Source organism: Quercus lobata, chromosome 6, assembly GCF_001633185.2.
Source record: "Quercus lobata isolate SW786 chromosome 6, ValleyOak3.0 Primary Assembly, whole genome shotgun sequence".
In the NCBI taxonomy this organism is placed as follows: Eukaryota; Viridiplantae; Streptophyta; class Magnoliopsida; order Fagales; family Fagaceae; genus Quercus; species Quercus lobata.
The window spans coordinates 6,955,665-6,975,334 of NC_044909.1; the positions used below are offsets into that span (position 1 = coordinate 6,955,665).

The window sequence follows — 19,670 nt, forward strand, 5'->3', positions numbered from 1 at the left end:
TGCCCTCTTTCTTAATCAAGACCTGCTGCTATTGACCAATTTGGCAAAGAACTTTTTGTTTGTACATATGTTACCTAGATAAAGTTGGGTGTCGGTGAAGTACCGAATCCCACCCATTTGTTCTTGTGCTGCCAAATTGAACAAACTACCTGCTCTCTGCTGATTAGTACAATCAAGAAAAGTGCAATATTAATCCCTCTTCTCTTGTATGACCTAAACCCTTCTTTAATTTATATTGAGTCATATTTGGGGACACATCTTATTTTGAACTTTGTTCACAATTTTATTAAGAAGATAATATTAGTTTCATCTAGACCCATTAATTTATATTGAGTCAAAACTTAATGATTTTTTTTTTTTTTGTTTGTATTATTACCCTTATTGCTATTCTCTCTATGTGCATGTATGTAAACTGTCAAAGCATTCACAAATGCATTGCCTAAAGAAAATGTGCAAACATCCACAGTGGACTAGGCCGGAAAGACTGTCGATTTCCAAAAGGTGGAATGTGCACATCCATCACATTTGATTGGAACTGTGTACATGTGTGGAGTACCTCTTTCTTAATCCAATGAATTTAGATTTGTCCAATGATTCATAAACATATTTCACAATCTTTGATAAAAAAAACTTATGAATGCTTAATAATGGATAATAATAAAAAGTTATGTCAATTAGGGCGGGGTCAGGAATTAATTACAATTTGAGTAATGTTAGGGACACATCATTTCCTACACCAAAATTCACACTCTACTTATTTGTTAACTCTTATTTAGATTTTAACATTTTCAAATATATGTTGGTGTGGTGGTCACTTTACAAGTATAAGTGTTTGTGGGGGTGTTGAGGGCAAATGTTGGAGTTCAAGTTTCCAGGAAGGAGTTTCACACAAATATACACTTAGATTAAGTTAAAGTAGAAATTCTATCTTGTAAAAAAAAAAAAAAAATGTTGTAAACCTGGGGTGAGAAGAAGTGTATCTCAACCATTACTCTTATCAGTTTATTAAAGCTCATTTGTGAAAAATAATTTTTTTATATATACATATATATGCTCTTCCTTTTTTATGTTTTTGTTTCCTTTTTCTGAGATTAAAAAAAAAAATGTTACTTTTCCTAATCATACACCATTCTGGCTCATGGATTTTTTTTAAAAATCTAATTAATGTGTGCTCTTAAAGTATACTTTAACTATTCATTTTGGAAAATTTTTATGAAGAATTGAAAAAATTATCAAAACAGTTAATTTTTTTTTGTTTTTCTATAAAAAATTTCTTAAAGTAATTCGCTAAGCATGTCTTAAATGGACACGTTAATAAACCTTTTTTTTTAATACATCTTTCTTAAATAATCACTCCAAATTTACATGAGTTTTGGTGAATGAAATGATAAAGCCAATCAATGCTGGGACCGACGTAAATGTTTAAAGTCAGAATACTTTTCAAAGCAAAAAAAGCAAAAATTTGATACTACTACTTTGCTATACTTTTTCGAGTAGAATGGAAAACGTTACTCGCCAATTGCAAGAGTACGGTCAGTTAGCGTGAGAATATATTAAATGCCACAGAACGTACATATAAATATATAATATATGTTTTTCTTTATATTTCCTTTTTTCTAAGAATATGTTTGGATACCGTTTATTACTGAAAACTAAAAATCAAAAACATTATAACAAAATAATTTTTAAATGTATGAATAGTTTCGTGGAACCCATTTTTAATGAAAATTTTGCTAAAAAAAGAAGTTTGTAGGTCCTGTGAACAGTACACAGACTCACTAACAAACGTATTTTTCAATCTTAGGTGTTATAGCTACTATAAATGTGGGTCCCACATAGCATAAACGCCAAACACAAAACGTTGAGGGATACAACTGTATTCAAATGCTCACTAATAAGTGCCCAAAAAAAAGTCGACCGGCCAAATAAACCACATTTATATAGTAAAGAGTTACATGGTAAAATTATATTGTAAAATTTTTATATCTTTTAATTTTTATTATTAAAAAAATTTATGATAAACTATTAAAATAATATAAAATAAATATTTAAATTTCATTTAAACAAAATAATTTTGGTAATAGAATGTAATATGTAATTTCATTGTGAATTTTTTTGTGACAATAAATAAATAAATACTTATTATATAATTTTAGAATTCTCATATAATAATGTATAAGAGGTCTTATAATTTTTGTGTTTAGTTAAGTTTTTGTCACAATTTATGTGAATATCAATTACCTTTAGTTAATAAAGACTTAATTATTTCATGGTTTTAATTATTTTTCATTTAGAGTTTAATTTGAAACCATCCCAAATTATAGGGGAATTATGTTATTCAAGTTTCTTATAAAAAGATAAGATAAGAATTGTGGGTACCTAAAGCATGCTTGCAACGTCCTAGGCATGCTTGACAACGTCCTTGGCCGACCTCGACATGCTTTGCAATGTTCTCAGCATGCTTAGCAACGTCCTAGGCATGCTTAAGAACTAGTGGTACATTATTCCTTCGCTTCAAAGCTTATAAGGCAGAAAGTGGGGGGATTCATCTTCGATGTGGGTCGCCTAGGACATTGCAAAGCATGCCAAGGTCGGCCAAGGACGTTGCCAAGCATGCCGAGGACGTTGTAAAGCATGCCGAGGTCGGCCAAGAACGTTGCCAAGCATGCCTAGGACGTTGCAAGCATGCCTAAGTATGCCTTAGGTACCCACAAGATTTTTTTAGAAGGAAAAGATAAGATAAGATAGATAATTGGCACAATTACAACTTATACCTGATTGGTAGAAGGATTTTTGTTTTTGTTTTCAAAATAGTATAAAAACAATTTTCAAAAAATTGAACTTGAAACTAGTTTTCAGATAATAATTTTTATGTTTGACTCTCACTTTTAAGAATAATTTTCAAAATACTAAAAACAAAAAATAATTGTATGGGAGACCATTTCTATTTTTGATATTTTTTTATAAAAAATATTTATAAAAAGTAACGTGTAGAATCTGTGAAATAAATTTTTTTGTGTGAATAATGATAAGGTAATATAGCTCAATATATACTTTTTTTTAATGATAAGTTTCAAATTTGAAGTGTGTGAAATTTTTTTTGTGATAAAGATAAGCTCATTAATTTAAGAGATAAAAGAGTTTGGACAAATATATGAAGTCCACTATTTTAAATTTATTTACAACTATGTCATTAAAAACATTTTCTGTATCCTGAAAACAGTCATTTAGCCGTTTTCAAAATCCTGTTCTAAACCAGAAAAATATGATACAATTTTTTGAAAACTTTATTTAGAAAATATTAGCCAAATAATAAATTCAAGTGTAAGACCCACCATTTTATAGATTGCAAAACAAAAAACTATATATATATATATATATATTTTTTTTTGAGACTAACAAAAAACTATATTTAAATACTTTTATCAAACAGGATATTTAAGATTTTATGATTAAAAAAAAGTATTAATGAATAGTATATATATTCAAATAAATTGAAACCAATATGATTATCAAAATTAAACGTTTCTTTTTTTTTTTGGGTAACGTTTCTTGCATCAAAATTGACTTTTTAGGATATTTAAGATTTTATGATTAAAAAAAAGTATCAATGAATAGTATATATATTCAAATAAATTGAAACCAATATGATTATCAAAATTAAACGTTTCTTCCTTTTTTTTTTTTGGGTAACGTTTCTTGCATCAAAATTGACTTTTTAGGATATTTAAGATTTTATGATTAAAAAAAAGTATCAATGAATAGTATATATATTCAAATAAATTGAAACCAATATGATTATCAAAATTAAACGTTTCTTTTTTTTTTTTTTGGGTAACGTTTCTTGCATCAAAATTGACTTTTTATCCTCATTTGTATCGATTGTGTCACACTCTTTCAAATGACAACGTCATCTTCATCCCTTGGACATGGTTGTTTTTCCTCCTTAAGTTGTGGAGGCTTGACTTGCCAAATTCTACCATGTACACATCTTTTGGGTTTACATATGCATGTTTTGAGCGTTTGGGTAACATTTAAAAACTAATTCATTAGCAACCATTGATGAAAGGAGGGACATTCAAAATACTTCAAAACATTAGAGACTAAAGTTGAATTTAAATGGGTTAGAATCAAAATCATCCCAAATATAAATGTTTCAAATTACTTTTTGACCGTGCACGATGGTCATTATATAAGTATAATTACTTGTAAAGTATAGGGTGACAAGTGTCAAAGTTCACACCCAAAGTATAATTTTATCTAGGGTCTGTTTGGATAGAACTTATTTTGCTGAAACTGAAAACTGAAAACTGAAAACACTGTAGCAAAATAATTTTTAAATGTGTGAATAGTACTGTGGGACCCATTTTTAATGAAAAAATTGATAAAAAATGAAATTTGTGGGTCCGTGAACAGTGCATATATGCACTGTTCACTGCAGAAAGTAACCGCAAAGTCAACAATTGCGGTTACTGTTCATTGAACAGTAACCGCAAAACTCCAAATGAAAGCGCGTGAAAAAAAAAAAAAAAAAAAAAAGAACAAAACGCAACGCAACGTGAATTAAGTTGAATACAAACACACACCTAGTATCATTTTTTTTTCCTTAAATTAAAAAAAAAACACCTACAAGTCTGCGATTTGCAATAGAATAGGTGAGCTATAGGAGGACACGTTTTTGTGTGAGAATTGGTGAGCAATAAGAGGACACGATGGTCATTCAAAATACTTCAAAACATTGGAGACTAAAGTTGAATTTAAATGGGTTAGAATCAAAATCATCCCAAATATAAAGGTTTCAAATTACTTTTTGACTCTGTATGGTGTTCATTATATAAGTATAATTACTTGTAGTATTGGGTGACAAGTCTTTTTTTTTATGTAGAATATATATATATATTTTTCCTTAGATTAAAAAAAAAAAAAAGGCTACAAGTCTGCAATTTGCAATAGAATAGGTGAGCTATAGGAGGACACGTGTCCGTGTGAGAAAGCGAGTAGGGACTTGAGGAAAAAAAGAAAGGGTGTGTGAGATTTTGCACTAGTAGGCCTTCAATGAGCAGTAGTGACAAGGTGAAAACTGAAAAGTGACAACAACAAATGAGAAACAATGCGGCAATTACACGATTACTTTTCTATTATTATTATTATTATTATTTCTGTGTAGCCTTCAGACCAAGTTTCTCCTCATCTTCCCAAGCGACCAAACTCTGACCAAAGTCCTATCTTTCACACACACACCCTTTTACTTTTATTATTATTATTATTAAAATACTAGTATTACTCTACTAAATCAAATTATATTCTTTTTTCTTTTTGTACTCTTTAAGAGCTTGACAGCTATTCTCTCTTCCTAGATTACTCGAATTTTTGTCAGATTTCTTTGGTTTTCTTGTTTCCTTTTATGGTTCTTGTGTATCCTATGATTTCATAACTTATTTTTAAGGTTATTGATCCATTGAAGTTCTTTGGGGTTTAACAAATAATAATAATGCAAGCAGTTCAAGCAGTTTCCAGTGGAGTAGCAGAGAGTTCTCCTCAGGTTGGCTGTTCTTTTTTGTATTTTGGATATGTATATATGGGCGTGCATGTGTAACTTATGCTTTGTTCTTTCAGATTCAGATATGGGTTTTTTTTTTTTTTTTTTTTAATTTCTTTTTCTCAAAAAAAAAAAGATATGGTTTTTTTTTTTTTTTGGTTTTTTGGTTTTTTAATGCTTCAGTTTTTATGTTCATTTATTGCAGATTAATGGGTGTTTCTTTAATTTATTAATACTGAACTGTAGGCTAGGCAATTTTTTTTACTTCAGTAGCGGTTGATTTTCATTTAGGAGCATTATTAATATAGAGGGCACTGAGAGGTTCTAGGAGTTCCTGGCGTTGATCCGGTTGTTCTATTGGTTTTAAGGATTTGGTTTCATCATTTTAGGTTTGAGTTATAAATATTTTTTCAAAAAAGAGGTTTGAGATAGAAATGAATATGATCAGCTGACATATTTTTTTGGAGTATCCCCATTAGGCAATTACGGCTGATATCATGTGGGTCTTCAATAATTTTTGGCTGTTGAGCTGTGGTTGCCTAAAATATGATTTGATGTGTTAATTATAGAAGTATGAGGAAAAAAAAAAAAAATAGAGAGTTTCATGGTCGTGAAGAATATGGAAAGTGGTTTAAGGTGGGTTGTGGTATTTGGGAATACTAATCTTGGAAGTGGTCATATGTTGTTCCTTGAATGTAGGTAGGCAATGCATATACTCCATAAGTTAATCTTTGTAAATTTAGAAGGTAATTTTAGATATAGGCCCTTTATTATCACGTGGGAGGTATGGCATTAGAGAGTAGTTTTAGACATAGGCCCTTCATTTGATTATTCTCACGTAGCGGGGTATTGAAGCACCGTGATTTAAATAATGAAGTTACCTAAGGAGTGTCATGGGTTTGAGTTCGGGAATCAACCTTTCCAAATTTGGGGGTTAAGCTACATACCAACCATCTCTCCCAGCCCCTGCAAAAGCAAGAGGCTCATGGTCTGGTGGACCGTTTTGATTTGTTCTCTGTTTTTGGCATGTTGCAAAACACCATGAAAAATAGAAATGTTTTAGAGGAACCTGAAAGTCTGAGACCTAGGAGCAGTGAAATATCCAAATTACCTATGACCAGGTAATGCTGTTCAATATTATGAGATTGTTGCACCCAGTTTGGTAGGATTTGCAATCAAAATACTCTTTCCTATCATGGTTGATATGATCTCGATATGTGAGACAAATTTTCTAGGTGCTTATAGAGAAAATGACATGAAATGGTGTTCATATGTTTGTTGCATGCAGGTAGATATCCAAATAGACAAAGTTTCGGATCCAGGACCAACCGGGAGGCGTCCGGATATTGCACTTCAAATACCCCCTAGACCCATAGGATTTGGCAATAGTCGAAGTGGAAAGGGTTTGCTCCAATCTCAAGGCTCCGCCAAAGGCAGTTCATCATCAGGAGGCATCTTGCGGGGATTAAGCTTCAAGAAAAAGGGGACTTTATCTGATGGTGAGAGAAGCTTCCTCCTCAATTCAGACCCCAAAACCGCCCCTGAAAGTCCAATTATGGCCAACCTCAAGTCTGCACTTTCATGGAAAAGATGTACCTCTCTTCCGGTTACACCTGCAACAAACTTGTCCCCTTCAGTTTCCACACCTGCTTCAGCGAGGACATATGATGAACGGCATAAGTCACATGTGAGTTATCATGTATTTTGCAGTTCTTTCTGATCGTTGAGATTTCAAGATCAAGTTTCATGAATAGCTATAGAAAAGCATATTAATCTAGAGAACCCCACTAATCAATCACCTGGACACAGAATGGTTGATGAATTAACGAAATGTTATATATTAAATTTTTTTTTTTTTAAAGAATTTTTCTTCCTATTCATGCCCCACTCATCTCATCTGGAGCGTATCTTTAATTATGATGGCAAGACCACTCTACCATCATATTGATGTGTGCCCCAGATGAAAGTTCCTTCTAGATCTATATCTAACAAAACAACTGCAATTTTTTCCCCTCCCCCCCTGCCCCACTAAGCCAGGGCATCTTCTCCTAGTTTTAAGGTCAATGTTGCAGGTTGATGATACTGCTATTATAAAATTCTAGATGCTTAAGGTGTTTATTGTCAATTTCGTGCAGAAAGCTGTTCAAACTATGGTTTCAAGGTCCCTATCTGTGCCTGGGCAAAATGTTGTTATTGTAAGATCTGTATCATTCGCTGTCCAGAAGGAGCATGCCCAGACAGATCCTAGTGATGGTATGCTGTAAGACATATACTTTATTGTTGCAGTTCCTTATTTCTGTTCTACAACTCATGGATTGATAGACCCGTATGACATGAACCATCTTTCATTGTTAAAGTCAGTCAATGATTGGGTGATTTTACACTGATTTCAGTAGATCTATTTAGTTTCAGTTTCATTAATGTTTGTCATTGTTGCTTGTTTGATATTGTTAAAATGTGTGCATTCACAAAAGTTTTAGGTGTGTAGTGTGTGAACTTAACATTTAGGCTTTAAATGTTTATTCACCCATGGGCCTGGTGGCTATTTGAGTTCTATTCAAACACTAAAAGATGGCTGAAATATTTGTTTGTAATATTTAAACTGTTGATGTTTATAATTGTCTGATCATAGTCCCTTCAACATTATTTAACACTTTTAAATTCAATTTTCTGGCACATCAGATCAAATAACTTCCGTTCCGGCAGAAGGCAACGATGAAGAGATTCCTGAAGAGGAAGCAGTGTGCAGGATCTGTCTTGATGTATGTGAAGAAAGAAATACACTTAAAATGGAATGCAGCTGCAAAGGTGCCCTCAGACTAGTACATGAAGAATGTGCTGTTAAATGGTTTAGTACTAAAGGAAACAAGACATGTGAAGTATGTGGGCAAGTGGTTCAGAATTTACCAGTGACTTTGCTTCGTGTGCCCACCTCCGTTCAAAGGGATAACAGACAAGAGCACAGTCAACAAAATTTGCGTTCACAATCGATAAGGTAATGTAAAATGAAAGTGAAAGACATATTAAGACTTTCAAATTCAACTGAGGCACTTTTGAGCCAAACTTAGTTGATTTTATGAGTTCTTTTTACCGTAAATTTATCACACAGTGAGAGAGAGAGAGAGAGAGAGAGTGAAGTAAACATCCACCTAAGTATCTCTCTTGTTTGAGTAATATTTTCTTGAGCATTTATTCATCCCTTTTTTTTTTCCTGCTTTTTCTGATTTATTCTTGCTTATGGCAGTGCCTGGCAGGACTTTGTGGTGCTCGTCTTGATTAGCACAATATGCTATTTCTTCTTTCTTGAGCAGCTACTGGTAGGCCATTTTGCTATAAGATAAAAGTTAAACAAGAAATATTTGTTATTCCTGTTAACTACTTTGGTACTTGGATGAGTTGGATGTTATACACTCTCTTTAGGTCAACTTAATGCCTCAATATGTTTGGCTTCTTTCATAGAACTCTACAAGATACAGTGCATAGAATGTTCTGTCGTGAGACCTGACATGTAATTTGTTATTTGTATCTAAAATATTTATTAACATGATCAACAGATTCGTTTAGCATAACTAGGCTCCAAAATTTGTGCAGTGGGGGATTTAAAATCAGAATGTATGATGAAGTAAGAATATCAAAAGAAATAGAAGTGGTTCCAATTACTATTTCAGCATAAATGTAATTTGTAATGCATATTTAATATACATATTAACATGATCAAGTGATGAGTCTAGCATAATTAGGCTCCAAAATTTGTGCCGGTGGGGGATTTAAAATCAGAATATATGAAGATTCAAAAGAAGGGATTCCAATTACTATTTTAGCATAATATTTAATTTGTTCTGTGTATTTAATACATCCATTAACATGATCAAGAAACTAGTTTAGCATAACTAGGCTCCAAAATTTGTGCAGTGGGGAATTTAAAATCAGAATGTATGGTGAAGTATGAAGAACAAAAAAGGAATAGAAGTGGTTCCATTACTATTATTATAACTGTTTTTATTTTTTCCATTTCAGGTTCTGTAGTAGTTGGCATTGCAGTGTTAATCCTTTGCCTTCTTATTTTGTAGATTCATAACATGAAGACTCAAGCTATCGTGATTGCAGCACCATTTGCTTTTACCCTGGGCCTTTTGTCATCTATTTTTGCAGTCATCCTTGGTATAGCTGAGTCTCAGAAGTAAGAAATTACATGTTTCTGTTAAATTATCATTTTCTTAGTATTTGTTTATTTTGATTTGCAGCAATCAAGGAGTACATATGGACATACGCAGCTCTTGAGTTTGCACTTGTGGCCATCACTGTCCACCTTTTCTACACTTTGGTGAGAAATGCTATCTTTTTATTTCACTATTCTGTCATCAATATGCTCCATGATTTCCTCCTTGATTCTTCTCACTTACTTTCTTGAAAAGTACCATACCTTTTTTTTGTTGGTAAAATAAAAAGTACCATATTTTTTTGGGTTTTCTTATGAAAAGAATAAGATTTGTTACCTAGTAGGTTTATCTATGAGGCAACTAGCCACTAGGTCCTCTAATTTAGATGATATAATGGTTATACTTAAGTCTTAACAAGATATTAGATTCTCAATACAATTCTGCTTCCCCCACCACCCCCCACCCCCCCCCAAAAAAAAAAAAAAGAAGAAAAACAGAAGGCTAGATGATTGTTTTGTACCATCCCACTGGTTCTATTCTTAAATGGTGGTGCAAGTGAAACACTAACCCAAAAATTCTAGCATTAATGGAGCCAAAGCAAACCTATAGTTGCTTGCTGCTGCTCCAATTATGACACCAACACTTCTAAACTTAAGGAACGTGAAATACATTATTTCTTTAATCTGCTGAAAGTATCTCCTATGAGATATTTCTCCATTAGGAGACTTAATGTGACCTCCATAAGATTTATTTTAATTATTAATTTTTCTTTTGTTTATTTAATAATATGAGTGATAAATAGAGCCAATAGTTTTGTAGTTCAACTTGACCTCTCATATTGTTTCCAACAGGGATATCCAGGGTTCAAATCCCTCTACCCAACAATCGAAATATCCACACCAAAAAAGAATAAATAAAGACCCACTGTTTTAGGATTTTAATTGTGAAGAGTTATTTGATGAAAAGTCATAAGAAATTATAAATAATTTCAGTAACTAACTCCTTAGTTGAAGAATTAGAATAAGAACTGACACTAAACAAAGAGGGTCTGTAGTGTCTACCCTTCAAACAAGTTTGTGTTTCCATAAAAGGGTTTTAACAAGGTAGGCCATAAGTTATAAGAATTCTCTCTCAAGAAAAAATCTGTAAGTGGGTTTTTTGTTCAAGACACTCGAACAATTATGGCCTGAGGTATCTCCCCTTTATTTGGCTGCATATATTTTGTATAATATTTCTTACATATTTGAGATGCAGATGTGTTGCAAAGGAAAATTTAAAAAGCACGTTTGGTTAATTGTGATACATAACTGAAAATGGGGATTAACTCATAGGAGAATTACTATGTTTGGGTGGATGCATTTTTTCTTTATTTAACCATTCAGCTTGCAACACCCACTTTTACTTCACCATTATATCTTCACAGAAGTCCATGCTGATATTTTAAGAACGGAAATTAACAAAGATCACTCTTGTTGACTAAAACTAGCCTACTATTATGACCTTTTGCTTTCCCCCCTCCCCATTTTCTGTTATGATCCTAGTGTCCCACATGGATTAAGTGTAAGCTTAACCATGTGTTTATAAGCTCTTGGGTACTTGGTGGTATGTTATGATCCTAGTATCCCATATGGATTAAGCATAAGCTTAACTATGTGTTTATAAGCTCTTGAGCACCCTCCCTTTGCAAGCCGATTTTCAAGGGTGAGTTCTACTCATGGGTTGCTAACATTTGGTATCAGAGCCAATCACCACCCTGGGTAATCAGGCGTGGCTCATTGAGTATGGGATCAAATGAGTTGCGGCTTTGTGGTCGGAGCGTGGTAGTATATTATAATCCTAGTGTTTCACATAAATTAAGTGTAAGCTTAACTATGTATTTATAAGCTCTTGGACACCCTCCCCTTGCATTCTACTCATGGATTCTTAACATTTTCACTTTCATTGTCGCATGGCTTTCTAAAATATCCAATTTTTGCTAAGATGCAGGTGTTCTACATGTTTGACTTATTGGTCCTTGTTTTCTTGTTGACTGAAAGCTTCTTAATTTTTTTGCAGCTTCATCTGAAGGCCATTTATGCGATACTAATTGCATCAGTTCTAGGTTTTGGCATAGCCATGAGCCTCAACTCCCTGTATATTCAATATTTTTCTTGGCGAGTTCAAATTACACAGAGCCCCCCAGTATGATCGGACCCCCATTGGGTTGCAAGGTCCCTGTGTTTCTGCTGGTTGCTTGCTTGCTTGCTTCAGTAAATAATTCGTGTACATGTCCAATTATCCAGCACTTGATAATCTATTAAGTAGAAAAATCAAGTAATACCCTGAAATGTGCTTTGTTATTCTAGAGTTATTTTGCATTTGCAAAAGTTAGAAGTTCACACGTTAAAATGTTGAAGAGTCCTTTTCAGGGTTGACCATCAACAGATGTTGGAAACTTGGGAGTTCTCTTTGTTTTGCAGTCTCACTATATCAATTGGTATTTTCACACTGTTGAGGCATTGACTGTTTTTAATTCAGAAAATTCTTGAAAGCTTTGTTTTGCAGTCTCACTAAATCAATTGGTTTTGTCAAGGTCAAGATGTAATGAGAGTTAAGACTCGAATCAGAATAGAAACAATGTTGGAAAAAGTATTCAATATGTACTTCAATGTGTGTTTTTATTCCCACCCAGTTTTCTGTATACACCACCCCACTGCTTCTCTTGCTGTCTTAATAGTTACAATGATGTTTCTTGCTTACAATTTGTGCATTTTTAAGATTTACACTACAGCAATCGGTAATAGTAATATTTCTGGATTGCAAAATAAAAAGGAAACAAATCTTGGCCTAATTGCATAATGTAATTGCTTTCCGATGTATGGAACTAAATTCTCAAACTCAAGGTCATCAACAATGCCCTTACAGTAGCTCTTATAGCATGCAATTTTATGCTTGCATTACATTAGCATTGTGTTGTCACCTAAAACCACTTGATAAGGTCACCTCAACATCAAATTTCTTATTGGTCGAGATCTTGTTCTTCCAATGTATGACACGGTATGCGTATATTAATGCAAATTTCAATTAAAAGAAGACCAAAGAAAGAAGGAATGGGAGGGTATATCCTGAAAATCGGCTTTATAAATAGTGAAATAGTTCCCTATGCTGCCCTTCACTTAGAAAAAGAAACGCAATTTAGTTGCATCCTTCGCTTGGATTAAGTCTGAGGCAATATTTTTGCTATACCCTTGTTTACTTTACATTTAACATATCTCAATCTCACCCCCCCAAACATATATGTTCATTCAAAATCCTTTCCAGTAATTAAAAATTTACCAGCCAAAGGCACTATAAATCTCAAATGATTTTGACTAGCACATAAAGAAACAACATTACCTTAATAATAATTTAAAAAAAAAAAAAAGGAGAAATTACACTTTTTACCTTAAACCATACCCCATTTTATACTGTCCTCTAAACTATCAAAACGCACAATCAAACACCCCCCCTCCCCCCCAACCCCCCCAAAAAAAATCGAAAACTTTGTTACACATTACCCCTTGCTATTTTTTTTTTTGTTAAGTCTAATTGAATTTAGCATTTAAAGACTAATTTACCCTCTACCGTTTGTTTTGGAGGGGTAAATTAGAATAGGGTACAATTTAAGGTGTAAAAGTATAATTTCCTTAAAAAAAAAAAAAAGAGGAGAGAGGCAACAAACTAATTCATTAATCTTTTCTATAGCATACTTATCTTTACATGGAAGGCCTAGAGCTGGGAACATTCACAATATTATATATTGATCACTACATTCTACCCAAAACGCCTACAGGGGATCAGGAGGAAAATCAGAGCAGATGAATAAAATGGATCTTATTTTTGTTTAGTCACAGGAAGGAACTGATCTCCATCTTTTCTCAGCCATATTGTCGAACGGGTTTGTTTAACATGATCCACAAAGAGGCGATGCCTGTCATCAGGAAATTAAATGCATTAGGAAAGATCACTAATGTTTCCCCTCACTACATGGCCCATACATTTGGATCAATTACTGGCCATCAATTAGGCCCAAAAAGGAAAACTTTAAAAAAGACCTTAGCAATCAAGCAAATAAAATAATTCAATATAAAAATTAATAAAGTAACATAGTTTTTACCATCCATTTGCTTGCATTCTTCAGCCAGTAGAGAAGACATGCAGAATTTCACTTCTTAAAAGAGAGCTAGAATTTATTGACAAACCCCCAGCATGCACTTTTAGGACACAGACAAGTAGATGGCTAAACCATCTTCTATCTTTGACAAAAGCATTCATTTATGCATCATCAGGTAATGCTCTTATTAAAATAAAACTAACCTTTCATACTCCAACCTCTGAGTAACTATACCATTCAATAGCAGCTCTGAACTGTAAACTGCTGCTCCTGCAAGTAAAAGTAATGTTGCCCAATTCATAGTAACGTGCGTCCATTTTTTTGGATCATTTAATCAAAGCAAAAATGACACATGATTGTAGCTAACCTTTTTCGAGGTAAGGCACACAGAGAGCATAATCTTCTTCGCAAGATAGAACCAGCAAATCCTCTGGAATTTTATCCCCCTTCAGAGTAGATCTACCAGTTCTCTCCACCGCCTGGAAAGCATTTTGACAGGAAATCAGCATCCGATAAACAATTTGGCACATAAAGATAAAACACATTTAAAGCATCTCAGGATTCAGAAGGAGCTGAAAGCACTGGCAACTGGGCACTCAAATTAAAACAGGACAAAATTGAATAGATATACAGGATCAATATCTACATGCATGTTGGTGGGTGAGCTAAAAACTACCCCCCCGCCCTCCAAAAAAAGAAAACGAAACCCACGATAGCAAGATGAAACCATTAAGACATACCTAAGTAACTGCTAGAAGCTTTGCAATTGTGACCACAGACGTGATTAAACCACGTTCAAAATAGAAATGCTACTCCACTAAGACATGAACATACGAATCATGTACAACTTTAAAAAACTGCGTACCTCGCCCTGTACTGCTTTAACCAAACTTGAAATTATTTCTTTAGCAGGCTTTGTATTTGGGGTAATCAAAACTCTTCGACCCTGCAGAGATATTAGCATTTGAGAATCAACAAAATGAATAAGTAGCCAATGCATCTAGTAAAACCAACATGACTAGAATTTTACCTTCAAAAGTGGATGCTGGGATGTGCGTGCCAATGAAACTGGCAAGCTAAAGCCAAACTCCTTTTCCTTTTTGGCATCCCTCAAAATGTAATTCTTCTCATCAATGAAACAGCTAGCTTGTCCACAGCTCTGAAGCCATAAATGTGTCACCACTGGTTTTCCAGAAGCAATGGCCTCTAACATATTCCTTGTACGCACAAATTGATCTGCTATGAAGTGTGTAGCATTTGTAATAGAAGACGCCATGGAAACTCCAAGCCGGGCCAAAATCTGTGGGACAAGAACAACAAACAAGATATAGTTCAAACCAGCTCCAATGATTCTAAAAAAGAGACCCTGAATAAATCACAAACTACCTTCTTCTGCTGCTTAATTATATCCTCATCCAAGTGGTGGCTGTACAAAACTCGAACATCAGTTATATCTCTCCTCTTTCTTGAATCTTTTAATGCAGAAGGAGGCTCAGGCCCGGCAGTACTTAGGCTACGGATTTCTTTCAGAAAAAGTGACATGTTTCTCTTGCATGACTGTTTTAAGTATTCATTGCCCATACAAACGGGTGATGCAGCATTCTCAGGTGTCCTACAGTTAACTGGAGTAGTAGCACATGCTGAATCAGATACTTTACATTTCTCACTAGGTGATTCATCCATCCTGGCATTCACTTTTTTAGCAGACGATGGGCAACTTGCACTACTGTTTCTGTCAGAGCGCCTATTTGCCTTTGCCCCAGCTAGATCTTTAGATATCATTTCTCCATCAATCTCACCAGACTTACCATAAATAGCACCCCCTGATCGTGTTTTCCTCTTCATGTTTGAATCAACTAAAGTGCTTTTAGCATCATCAAGTGGCCTTTTGCGCTTGGTGACAGATTGTCCAATATCTTTTGGCCGAACAGATTCAGGTGCATCATCTAAGTTATCAGATCCATTTTCAGGATCAGACAACTTTTGACAAGATCTTCTCCTTCGAGGACAGCTCAATGCATCAATTTCAGAACCATTAGCATAAGCTGTCAGCCTTTGAGTGGATTGCTCATGACGACTTCGTTTTACATTGTCAACTTCTCTGGATTGATTAGGACAAAACATAGAAGACTTTTCCTTCAAGAATGCAGAAGCCTGGATGCCTGTACTACGTTTGCTTTTCTTTTCTAGGGCACAAACCTCAATCGGATGGTTCATTTCTTCCCTAAGGTCACTGGATGCATTCTCAGCCTGCTTCAATTGATTTACTACCAATGACTGTCTAGTTCGATGAGCAACAGGTGCATATGTACCATCTTCTCCTAGTAAATTCCACTTCTTAACTGTGCCACCTCCACTTAGTGTCGCATTGCCATCAAATCTGTTGGACTCCTTAATGCAGCTTCTGTCCAAAGTTCCTCCTGCTTTTCTTCGCTGAATGATCTTAGATGGCATTTTGTCAGAGTTTCCACTCCCATTGATCTTAGAAACATTATCTAAATGTTTCTTAGATGAAATCAAGGACTCTTTACATAATTTGACACTGTTGCTCTTAACTTTCTTGCTCTGACTTGAAGCACCAGAGGGTCTTACTCTCTTACGAGAAGAGGGCTGCTTTACATTATCCGTTTCTCCTCTGAAAGAACCTCTGCAAGAACCCTTTGAACGGTTCTGTCCACCTAGATGGACATCTTTAGCATCATGGTTAGCAATGCCCTCACCCTGGAATAAGGCTTCCATAGCTTCAGCTGCCATCTGTGTATCAAAACCTACATTTATTATTTCTGGCACATCTTTCTGAGCAAAATTAGTTTCCAACTTTCCTCCTGAGGGATTGTCATTAGACTCTTCATTCAACTCATTGGCAAGGTTTCGTTTCAAATTTAATTCTTGCACTGTCTTGTCATTCACTTTTGGTTTTTGCAACATTAGTTTTGAATCAGAATGAGCCAAACCCATCCTTTTGTTATTGACTTTTAAATGTTCTTGATGGTCTCTATAGTCATCTAGTCTGCTTACTCCAGACTTTTGGGGTTGGGTAAAGGATCTCCTCCCATGGCCTCCACTATCAAAGAATTCTTCTTTCTTTCGGCGGAAGATATCTCCCCCTCCATCATCCTCACGGGTATCATCCCAGTCAAAAATCCCTGTTTCTCCAAATATGTTTCTAACATTGGCTTTCTTCGCCAAACTTTGCTGGCCCTTTGCACTTGAGAGAGAATTTGATTTTCCCCAAGATTTCTTTCCATGGTCATATTCTTGTTGAGATTCCATGGCATTATCTTTAAGGAACCTGTCCACAAAATCCAATGCATTGGCCTGTGATAACTCCCCAGGTTCTTGAGAGTCAGCATAGCTTAACCCTGCCAATCCATCATCACAATCAGGCAACTGAGGCAACTCTTCTACTTCAGCATTATTGCTGTTATGAGGAAGTCCTCCATAGACATCATGTGAATCGTCAGTGAAAAGTTTTCTAGCTGCTTTACTGCCAGCCCTGCACACATTTTCATTCCTTGATCCCTTCATTTTTTCATTGCATCCTCCAACATCAGGTTCCTGATCTACTAGCTCCCCAACTTTTGGGGGATCCTGTATGATAGACGTCTCACTATTCTTGACAGTAAGTACTTCCAGAGTCTGATTGTTACTTGGGACAGAACAAGATCCATTGCTAACTCCCTTCAAAGCCATGCGAGCTAGAGCAGAGGCACGGAACATTCCTTCACAAACTGTAGTAAACCGCAATGGCTGAGCTCCTAAGCGAAACAGGAAAATAAATAAGGAATAAAACCTCTTTTTGTTACCATTCCAGTCAGATATGCATTCATTATAGATTATAAACGTATACCCACAGAAAGGTGGCCTAGTTTGGTAGTTTTCAACATACCCACAGAACTTTAACCCTAAAAAATCTGAGACACTGAATGCAATACAAGCACATAACAAGGACAAAAAATTAATAATTTCACCAGAAACTGGCAATTCATTTCATCAAATTAGATGTGATGACTTCACCAGAAACAATCAATCTTACCAGATGTGCATTCAAACTAGGGGGGAAAAAAGTGCTGTTTCCAGGAGTCTTATATAAATTTAGACAACAAAAATGTGCATTCTAAACACACATTGCAAGAGCAGAAGAAATACATACCAGGTTTTGGTTCTTGGATGCATTGAACAATATTTGTTGCAGTTGACACATGGACTTCTGAAGGACAACAAGGAAAGACTAAAATTAATTTTTCAAGTCCAATAACAATTTATTGCATGCAAAATTTACAAGAAACAAAAGAAACAATTAGTTAAACTTTGAGATTTTACACATTAGTAAAAAGATTCAAGACACACAAAGTACAAGTCAAATAGTCTGCATATGATGCATAATTAATTTTCTTACTACCCCTTTTCTTTCACAGCCAACGCTTTGAATGAGAGAGAATGAACCAGAAAGAAACAGATCATATAAATGTAACAGCATGGAGCTTCAGAAAACATAATCAAAGGAAGTATTCTAAAAATTACTTTTAAACAAAATTTTCATAGTTGTCAAATATACTAGTGAATCACCTGGATTCTGCTTTTTATCAGCTAAAGGGTCAGACTGCTCCATCACTCCCTTTTTATCATGTTCACGAAGAGAAGTGTCCTGAACCTTCTCCTCATCCACTAACCGACCACTGCCACTTCTTACCGATCCATCATCAGATTGCTCATCAATATCATCCAAAACTTCAGTTCTATCTGTTCCTTCACCCTCACTATCACTACCAATGGCAACTTCATTATCAAACTCATCCAATAACTGTGTGTCCATATTGTAAATGCAATCTGGATCATCCAACACTTGGGTCTCATCACCAATATTCAATTCTTGGGTTTCCCCATCAAGATTCACTACTTGGGTTTCAAATGCATATTCAGTGGGAACAGTATCCTCAAAAGCCATGTTGTTCTGCAGATATTTTAATTCCTCAGCATCCTCAGCTTCACCCTTTTCACCTAATTTTCCAAATAAAAAGCAAGTTGGTATTTTTATTCTTGAACATCTCAAATAAATTAAAAAAGATTAATGGCCACATTATTAAATTTCTTTTTCAAATGAACCATAACAAAATTGAAAGTTTCCCTGATAACAATTGTAATCCCAAAATCCATATACATTCCACCATTAATTATTTCAAAAAATTCAACAAAAATATATTCCTTTTTCAATTCTTTAGATAATCAACCTAAAAGCACAAAACTTTGAACATAAATAACAACAAAATCAGAGACCGAAAACCAGTACCAGACAATGTAGAAGGTGAAAACTGGCTATCAAGGACCTGGGTCTCGAAATGAGCAAAATTGGCATTTGGGTCTGTATTGATTGGTTTGATTTCACCATCATCGTCTCCAAGCGAGCCCATTTTTGTTTTTTTTTTCTTTCAAATCATTCAATTTCACCTGCAAAACAAAACCAATCTATATTGAAACCCTAACAAAGCAATGAAATTTATTGTTTATATTTCTTAATAGAACGAATATAATGCAAACAATCAATGGGGAAGAAAGAGAGACATATCGAACTCACTCAGTCGAGAGAAAGAGAGAGAGAGAGAGAGAGGACGCTAGGGTTACGGAAGTGGAGGGAAAATGTGGGAGAATTTGGAGGGAAAATTGACAGAAATATGAGCGGAATTTACTGAGGGAGTGGAAAAGATTTTTCCGTAATTTTCTGTAACATGATAGGAAGAAATGAACAGTTTGATTTGATATGATTTTACCAGAAAAGGCAAAGTTCAAGTAAAAAAAAAAAACTAATACCAAAGCTATCATCCAATAATAGAACACTATA

The 19,670-nt window shown here is 34.6% G+C and overlaps 2 protein-coding genes across 2 annotated transcripts; one reads left to right on the forward strand and one right to left on the reverse strand.

Moving 5' to 3' along the window:
• The first annotated feature begins 5,118 nt into the window (after positions 1-5,118).
• Positions 5,119-12,365, forward strand: LOC115995397. The gene is made up of 8 exons (XM_031119950.1): positions 5,119-5,542; positions 6,828-7,226; positions 7,675-7,792; positions 8,222-8,534; positions 8,784-8,856; positions 9,610-9,700; positions 9,784-9,863; positions 11,755-12,365. The coding sequence occupies exons 1-8, from the start codon at positions 5,492-5,494 to the stop codon at positions 11,884-11,886; spliced, it is 1,257 nt and encodes a 418-aa protein (XP_030975810.1). The 5' UTR covers positions 5,119-5,491; the 3' UTR covers positions 11,887-12,365.
• Positions 12,366-13,282: 917 nt separating this feature from the next.
• Positions 13,283-19,578, reverse strand: LOC115994689. Its single transcript, XM_031118921.1, has 10 exons — positions 19,407-19,578; positions 19,122-19,279; positions 18,401-18,832; positions 17,985-18,041; positions 15,218-17,589; positions 14,862-15,131; positions 14,697-14,777; positions 14,199-14,310; positions 14,035-14,101; positions 13,283-13,648 (listed from the first exon to the last, which is right to left on the reverse strand). Exons 2-10 carry the CDS (start codon positions 19,240-19,242, stop codon positions 13,552-13,554), a joined length of 3,609 nt encoding a protein of 1,202 aa, XP_030974781.1. The 5' UTR covers positions 19,243-19,279; positions 19,407-19,578; the 3' UTR covers positions 13,283-13,551.
• Between the last annotated feature and the right edge of the window lie 92 nt (positions 19,579-19,670).